The 8,858-nt window shown below is 56.5% G+C and overlaps 1 protein-coding gene across 1 annotated transcript; it reads right to left on the minus strand.

The window, feature by feature from the left end:
• Positions 1-548: 548 nt before the first annotated feature.
• On the minus strand, positions 549-3,983 carry Six2 (SIX homeobox 2). The gene is made up of 2 exons (XM_021149680.2): positions 3,089-3,983; positions 549-1,138 (listed from the first exon to the last, which is right to left on the minus strand). The coding sequence occupies exons 1-2, from the start codon at positions 3,646-3,648 to the stop codon at positions 808-810; spliced, it is 891 nt and encodes a 296-aa protein (XP_021005339.1). The 5' UTR covers positions 3,649-3,983; the 3' UTR covers positions 549-807.
• Between the last annotated feature and the right edge of the window lie 4,875 nt (positions 3,984-8,858).

The raw sequence follows: 8,858 nt of genomic DNA on the forward strand, positions 1-8,858 counted from the left end.
TGCGGCTGCGGAGGCACTCTGGGCTGGGAGCACGGAGGCCACAGTCCCAGGAGGAAGAGAAGAACCAGCGAGGTGGGGAGGAGGAAGGAGAGAGAGAGAGAGAGAGAGAGAGAGAGAGAGAGAGAGAGAGAGAGAGAGAGAGAGAGAGATATGAATTCAGGTGCTTCTGGGGTGCAGCCTTTCTTGCTCATTTATTAGTAAGAAGCTGGCACCTTAGGCTCACACTGAGAGGAGGGAGATGTCTTTGAGGACCAAAGACTCAGAATGTCTACTTCCGTTCACATCACGTCGGACTCTTAGAAAGTTGAGAAAGGGACTCAAATAGATGACACCAGAAGGAAGAAAGACTGGGGATACAATGTGAGAAATGAGAGAGAGAGAGAGAGAGAGAGAGAGAGAGAGAGAGAGAGAGAGAGAGAGAGAGAGATTTATAAAGGAGAGAAAGAGAAAACGTAAAGAGGGGAGTGAGAAAAAATGAAATAAGAAACTCGAAAGGAAAGTAGAGGAAAGAAAAAGGAGAAAGGAGAAGAGATTTTTAAAAATCGGGGTGGTGGTGGCTTATAATTTATTCCCTTGCCTAGTTCAAGACTCGGTCCCTGGCCTCCAAAGGATCTCAAAAGCAACTTGTTGAAAATGAATCCCCAAAGGATACCGAGCAGACCATTGTCCACTTTGTCCCGCCGCCGGTTCTGCCGCTCCAGCGTGGCAGGGCAGTCTTCCAGTACGCGGCACAGACTCCAGAATCTATCGCCCTCCCACACCGCCTCACCAAGCACGGAAAGCAAGCGCCCGGAGGCGAACAGAGCTCTAGGAGCCCAGGTCCACAAGGTTGGCAGACATGGGGTTGAGTATGGAGTCCTGCAGGCTGTGGTGATGCTGCAGTGGGTCCGCGCCGCCTCCACCGGGCACTGGTACGGGTACTGCGCTCGGGCCCGGAGGGTGGCCCAGGCTGTGCAGGGAAGGCAGCCCAGGGGGCGGCGGCGGGCTGAGCAACAGAGCGGGACTGGACGACGAGTGGTCTGGAGTCCCCGACGGCGTCTTCTCGTCCTCGGAACTGCCTAGCACCGACTTGCCACTGCCATTGAGCGAGGAAGCCAGCGGGTTGTGGCTGCTGGAATTGGAGTTCTCGCTGTTCTCCCTGCAAGCGCAGGAGGAAAGGAGCGGGGTCAGCGGGAAACCAGGGCCACTCTGCGCTGCCCCTCAGGATGCCAGCACCTGGGGCCGCTGCGGTTGCTAAAGGGTGTTTGCCAGTTTCTACCATTCCCACACCTGACTTCTGGTTCTTAATTGCGTTCTCAAACCCTCAACACTAGTTTTCGCTTGTCCCTCTCCCTGTATCAGCCCATGTCCTTAATGTCATGTCTACCTTTCCTGCTCCCAGTATTTCCTGTCCTGTCTCTCACCCCATTCCTTAAGAGAGCCTCGGCACCAAAGTGGGGAGCCTGGAGTTGGGAGAAGTGAAGGAAAATGCCGTACAAACGAGCTTTGCTGGGTAGAAGTGGGGGATAGAAGCTTCAGATACAGCGAGCCCAGGCTGAGGGGCCCACTTCGACTTGGGTAAGCACAGGCCTAGTTTCCCTTTGCCTTTCTTCGAGCGAGGAAAACCCCTCACTACTGAGACTATGATCCCTAATTCCAAGCTGAGCAGGCTCCGTGAGCTCATTTGACTGGGCAGAAAGATGGGACTTTGGGAATGGAGGACTCCTTTTTCCTAGCCTTCTACTGAAAAGTTTAGCTAGGTGACTGGGCGCTCTGTAGGAAGAGCAGCCCCCCTCCCCAACCCCCAGGGAGAAGAGGGTAGAAGGAAGGGCAGGGTGGTGAGAGCTGGCTCAGATCGTAAGCAGAAACAAGGAGGTGCAATCTGTAGCTCTCACCTGGGGCCTAGTCAGGAACCCCAGCCCTTATGGAGCCTGACGAGAGGAGAACCCAGCGTAGATGAATCCACCTCCTGCCTGCTTTTGCGGACAGTCCCTGACCAGATTTGAAATCCTGGGTAAAACCTATTAGTGAATTCCTAACGGCCATTCTTTTAGATTTCTTGGGGGGGGGGGATGAGCAAGACATCATCGCCATTCAAAGTCCAACTTGGAGATTTCAAATACCCAGGTCCAGTCTGCAGCTTGCTCTTCTGCCCCTACTGTTTGATACCCTGACCCTGGATCCTTCAAACGGTGTTCCACACATCCACATCACCTAACCCAGGTGTCTTGTTTTGCTGTTCCCCAAGGAGAAATCTGTTCCCATAATCCATTTCTTTCTGATCTCGATCCCCTAGTTTCCTTGTCCAGATTTAAGCCCAAAGCGGGTTGCAGACAGTTACAAGGGTGTCTGTAGCTTAGGTTAGTTTGGAAAGTCTTAGATTCCGATAGAAAAGAAAACTCCCAGTCTTTCGGCAGATCCCAGTTTACCTCGCACACCCGACTTGCCCATCAAAGAGAGCAGAACCGAAGGAGAGAGAGGTCAAGGGTCTGGCAAGTTCAGGAAAGGCAGGCTGGATTGCCTTCTCTCCCACAGCAGGCACTTCCCCCGGAGGCCTTACATCTTTGAGTCCTTTCTATGCGGGATAACTCCCAACTCTCTTGTGCCCAGCTCTTATGCCCAGACAAGGAATAGTTAGTTCTACCTTGCATAGATATTGCAGTCATTACCCAGATATACTAGGGAGATTCCAACCCCTGCCCTGACCCCTAAAAATCTCTTTGACCTGGAGGTGACGTCCTAAACCCCCTGATCCCCGACGCCCTTGGTTGTTCGAAGATCAGGCCCTGAGCCTACACTTACCCACCTCGCAGGGAATTCAGGCCCACAGCCCTGCCCTCTCTGAAACTCGCCGTTTTTCCAGTCTAGTCCACAAGCGACTGAGGAATTAGTTACTGAACTTACGCACCACTTTGCCCGCTTTAGACAAATTCCGGGTCGCTCAGCCTCCAGAAAAGACCTAAGCGCTGTTTTGAGCCAGCCTGAGCTGCGGCCGAGCTTGGTACCCGGGGTCCGGGTGCGATTTAGTCCTGTCTAGGAGCTCCCCATCCTCCCGCACCCGTTTCTCCCAGGACCAGGGAAGCCGGCGCCGATGCTCACTTACTCGTACCTTTCCTTGGCCTCGGCCGCCCTGTCGCGCTGCCGCCGGTTCTTGAACCAGTTGCTGACCTGCGTGGTGGTGAGGCCGGTGGCCTCGGCCAGCTCGCGCTTCTCCCGTGGCGACGGATAGGGGTTGTGAGCGTACCACTCGCGCAGCACGCTGCGGCTCTTCTCCTTGAAGCAGTAGCTGGTCTCCTCGCCGTCCCAGATGGAGCGCGGCAGCGGGAACTTGCGCCGCACGCGGTACTTGCCCACGGCGCCCAGCGGCCGGCCGCGCAGCTTCTCCGCCTCGATGTAGTGCGCCTTGAGCCACAGCTGCTGCAGCTTGGCGTGGTTGTGCGGCGAGAACTGGTGGCTCTCCAGGATTTTGTAGAGCTCGCGGAAGTTGCCCCGGTGGAAGGCCACCACGGCCTTGGCCTTGAGCACGCTTTCATTCTTGTGGAGGTGCTCGCAGGCGGGCAGCGACCACAGGAAGCGACCCAGCCGCTCGATGTTGCCGCCCTGCTGCAGCACCTCGCACACGCACGCCACTTGCTCCTGCGTGAAGCCGAAGGTGGGCAGCATGGACATGGTGGCGGCTGCGCGCCCGCCCGCCCGCCCGCGCGCGCCCTCACCGCGCCTCGCGGCCCCGCATGGGCGCCTCCCCGCCGGCCCGGGCCGGCCGACAGGCGGGCGGGGCCCCCTGGCCAGGCGCCGGCTCCCGAGCGGCTCCTGAGTCACAGCGATCCGTCCTCGCTCCCGCCGCCGGCCCCGCGCAGCTCCGCGCCCCCGCCGCCCGCGCGCCTCGCCCGCGCCCAAGCCCGGAGGCCGCCCGGGGCGCCGCTCCGCATGCTCCGCGCCCGCCCGCCGCTCGCTCGCCCGCTCCTCGCTCGTTCGCTCTCCCTCCCGTCTAGCTCGCTCGCAGCTTTTTTAATAATATTATTCTAAGCGGGCATGAGGCGCGGCGGCCCGCGCCCTGATTGGTCGGGTTATCTGACCCGGGGCCTGCCCGCGCCAGACAATAGTCGAGTCAAATTATTCGCCATGGAGACGCTGTCAGTCACCGGTAACCCGAGCCCCGGCGGCCCGGGCGGCTCCCCCCCACCCCCTCGGCCAGCTCCGCTGACAGATCGCCCCGGCTCTGCACAGAGCGGAGGTTGGCCGAGACGGGAGCCCCAGGCACTCCCAGAGCCCGGGAGGCGGAGAGGAGCCGGGCTGGGGCCCCGAGACGGCGGTGATTGACGGGGCGGACGCCCAAAGAGCAGAGGAGGAGGAGGAGGACCCCGAAGGAGGGGGCTGGGTGGGGGCCCTCGATGAAAAGAGGAGGACCGAAGTGGTGAAGGAAGGGAGTAGAAGGGAAGGCGGAGGACCGTTTAAGGGGGTGCCTTTCAGGAAAGGAAAAGAGGGGGACAGAAGGAGCCTTCAAGAGGAAGAAGTGTGAGACACCCCCTTTTTTTTCTTTAAATAAGAGGCGTCGCAACAGCCTCGCCCAGGCTTCGCCAGGTGCTCCAGCTCCGGCTGGGTCACTGCGTCGCTCGGAAGGTCGCAGCTGACAGGCAGAGACACTAACCCAGGAGGAGGTCAGTGGGATGGAGAGTTTGGATTCTCTTAGGGGGCCTCTGAAAGGCTTGGCTTTTCTAGCTGACAACACCCCACCCCCATGCAAGAAACCCGGGACCCGAGAGGTCTATCCCCTAGGGAAAGGGGGAGGAGGTGGGGAGAGAAGTCAGAGATTTGGCAGTGGCCGCAGCTGGACGCCTGAGAATCAACTTCCCGGAGGATCCCGCCTTTCCTTCCTTTCGCAGCAGGCTGCTTGCCCCGCGGCCGGTACCGCCCCCACTCGGCGCGATCTGCTCCTCGCCAGGCGGGGACTCAGACTTAACCCCACGGGGCCCAGGACCCGAGAAACTCCCGGCAGTCTCGTGTGGCCTTTACGGAAGTTGAATCTTGCAAGGGCGGCGACACAAAACGGGGGAGCCCGCATAGACCCGCAGACTGCCCCGGGGAGCCCAGGGCAGCTTGTGTAGGGTAATTGTCGCACTTTCCGGGGTGGGGGTGAGGTGCACAGAAGAGACTGGATTTACCAGCTTCCTGTCTCCCTACTTCTGGGCTCGGGTTCCTGGTCTCTTCTGCCTGAGAACCTAGCGCTAAGTTCCGGCAAGATTGGCCTTAGAAAGTGGGTAGGAGGAGCCCTGCTTTTTGTTTCTTTGTCAGAACTCCCCGAGAACATACGAACTGCTGGTCCTTTGGCAAAACCCGAGCAGTAGAAGGTTAGGGGTGCACTGGAGGGGTGGGGTCAGGGACATCCCTGAAGTTTCCAGGGTTTGAAAAGCCCACGGCTTATTTCTTTGCCAGGCTTGTCCTTTGGGCATCCATTCCGCCCTTTCCCACCCAGCTGCAAGCTCCTAGTGACATTCAATGCCAAGATCCAAGGAGGCAGAGGAGACCTAGTAAAACCTCTAGACCTCGTTTTGTGAACACCCCTGTCAGCTTTCTAAGGCGATGGAGAGGCAGATACTGAAAACGGAGTCCCGAGCCTAAGCGCTGGTTTCTGGCTTTGCTGGTTGTTTATGGGTAAAGTACATATTTATTTATTTAAGGATCCAGCATCATTTCCCAAACTTCCCCTCTGCTCCAGAATGCCACAAGTCTTTCTGTGATGATGTCAGCATGGGAGAGATGAGCACTGTGGCTTTCCCTAAGACTTTAGCTCCGAGAGCCCTGTCCTCTTGAGTTGAAAACAGAAGACTGCCTAAGTCGGTGCTAAGTCAGCACCTGAACAAGTTACTGCAGAAATCCAGATGTCATGTTTGTGGACTTCCTCTGTGGGTAGGGCAGACCCTAGTGTATTCAGGCTACCCTGTCTGACATGGATGCCCTTTAGTGAGCTCTGAGGATTCCAGGGGACCTGGGAAATATATTATTACCCAGACTGCCCCGAGGTTCTAGAGCACAGCTTGCTACTAAGGGTGACCAGAGTTTAAAGGATTCAGCCGACCAGAAGATCCCAGCTCTGGTCACAGCCACCACAGTTTGTTTGTTGGTTTGTTTTGTTTTGTTTTGTTTTGTTTTTGTTTGATAAAGGAAGGCCAGAGAAGGAAAGACATCTATTGGTTGGGTGCTAGACCAGTTAGTCACTTCCTGGTGTAAGACTCTGAGCCCATTTCCTGGTTAGCTGGGGCCTCAGTGCTCTCCCCAGCCCCTCTCAGTGCTGGCCTGCAGTAGGTTTGAGAGTATTAACATCACAAAGATGATCTCTCCATGGAGGGGCAGGTTTGATGACAAACTTGCCCCTCCATGGGCCTTTGAGGCTTTAAGTTGATGGAGCTTCTCTCAGGACTGGGTCCTGCCAATGCTCACGGTAGGCAGATTTTCTGAGTCCCAGAGCTCCACAATTCTGGACATCCCTGTGCTGCCTCCCTTGTGGTCCCCAGGCCACCAGTCCTGCCTAGGGCCTCCAGGTAGCACTCAGCAGCAGGCAGAGCAGAGCAGAGCAGAGCAGAGCAGAGCAGAGCAGAGCAGAGCAGAGCAGAGCAGAGCAGAGCAGAGCAGAGCAAAGCAGAGGAGGGACCTGCCACCCAGGGTGCCCGATGAAAAGTCATTACCCAGCAAGCATAGACAAACTGTAGCCCCATTACCCAAAGCGGGAGTGTGATATGATACTACCTATCCCTTCCTTCCAATGTCACAAACCAGTTCTAGCAGGTTTGGGCCAGAACCTCTTGGCAGCAGGGGGCCAGCTGGATGCCTGCCCTAAAAAGGTTAGAATCTCAGCTAGGGTCTCTTCACACACAGCAGTCTCTGGCCCCTCTTTCCCAGAATTTGCACCAGGACAGAGCATAGGCTGTCTGGGTAGGGATTTGATAGACAGCAGCGTGACACTCAGACAAGCTCTGCACTCTGTTCCAGCACATTGAGCAGCTGCTTAAGAGGCCTGTAGTGCCAAGTGCTTTGGATCTCTACTTGACCCCAGCTTTCAGCCTTGTGCATTTCCCTCCACCTAGCCTTACACCCCCACAACCACTTGCATTAGAAGTTCGGTATAGGCAGAGTACTTTATGGCTAGGATGGTGGAAACTTTTGCAAACGTTTGGGAACTTGCGTTTTTATTGAAATGTCTCCTTGCACTCCCAGCTGCTCTATAAAGTTCCCTGGGAGCATCGGACTTTCTGGAAGGCAGTATTGGGTGCTCCCCATGAGCCCACACCCACAGGATTTCTTTGCCCTAGTATTTTGGGCAGGAATGGTCTAAGGGCTTTGTGCCTGGAGATTAGCAGGAACTCGTAGGATGGATCCTAAAGGCCACCACGGACTGCACCCATTGACCGGAGGACATCTGGCACACCGCAATTCTGTGAGGTCCATGGGTGACTCAAGGGATTTCTCGGCTTGGGTTGGGGCCATTCGAAGTGAATGGGGGGGGGAGGGACTTGCTGCCTATATCCAAGACCAGTGGACCAAGAGTCCTTCGCTCTGGACAAACCTTGTAACTCAATAAAGAAAAAAAGGGAGTCGGTTCTCCGTGCGCAACCAGAGAAGCAGAGCCTGTGCGCTGTACTTTTCTTTTCCCAGCCTATAAAGACTGCAGAAATCTCCCGCACTGACTCTGGCTCTGCCGCTCGCTGCTTGATCTATGATGCTCTGAACCCGACGCTTAGAGATGGGACGTCCGGGCTTCTGCAGGTCAGAGTGCTGCGCTGGACATTGACTTTTGTTCTTTCTCCGCCACCAACTCTTCCCAGTCTTCTTGGGCCTGAGCAGTGCGTTTCGTTGAATGCGGGCCAGCCTTAGAAACTGGCTTGCTCTGCGTCCCTCTGCGCCTCACCACCTGCCTACCTAAGGCAGCCGCCAGGTCTGCGGTGTTGCTGCAAGTGCTACGAGCATTTGCAAAATCTGACAGCCCGCAGTTTTCTGTGTTGCTCAACGTTTAAGACCGCATCATACGCTGGTTTACCGCTTGTTCCAGTTCTCAGAGCGGTTCCCAGAACACCCCGAGCCCGGGCAAGTTTGCAGGGCCCTGGACTCCGTGAAAAGTCACTCTGGAAAGGGCGTAAATCGTGTTGTCGCCTGTTGATGCACGTGGCTGTGACTGTAACAGGCTCTATGGATCAGAGCATCAGGGATCCCAGAGCGTCCTCTCTGATCTGCGAGCCTTTAGCCTGCGGCCCACGAGGCAGTCTGGAGGACTGACTTTAGAAAACGGTTTGGGGGAAGCGGCCACACCCGGGATCTTGAGCAAACGAAAAGAGAGAGCCCCAGGCTCAAAGACCGTATGGAGGCACTCAAAGCAGCTGATCCGCCTGGGAGGTGCCAGCAGCAGGCGGTGTTTCAGGCGACTACCAAGGCCTGGCCACCTTCCTGCGAAGGTGACCTCCCGCGATCGCCGCTCAGGCCTGGTGAGCGTTCGGAGGCATCTGCAACCTGTGAGGGGCCTCTTCGGATAGAGGTGGGGGACGAGGGTGCAGGGGCTCGGCATCCGGCCAGAGGCTGGTTCATGAATTTGCAGGAAACTGCTGAAATCGAACCCCGGGTGGTTTTTCCGCGGGACAGTAGAGTGACTGTGCATTCCTGGGTAGTCTGTTGTGGACACTTTGTGCGAGCGTCGCCACCTGTCAAGTCCCCAAGTTCAGGTCTAAGGGTGGATTTACTCAGTTTCCCCTACTTCTAGAGGAGGAGGAAGAAGTGCCCTGTGCCCTGTGCCCTGACAGATCTCAAGCTCTCTCACGCTGACCTCATAATATTGCCTCGTCTAACTGCTGGCAGAGAAAGAGAAACAATACATGGTATGTATTGGTGAGGAG

Source organism: Mus caroli, chromosome 17 (assembly GCF_900094665.2).
Source record: "Mus caroli chromosome 17, CAROLI_EIJ_v1.1, whole genome shotgun sequence".
Lineage (NCBI taxonomy): Eukaryota > Metazoa > Chordata > Mammalia > Rodentia > Muridae > Mus > Mus caroli.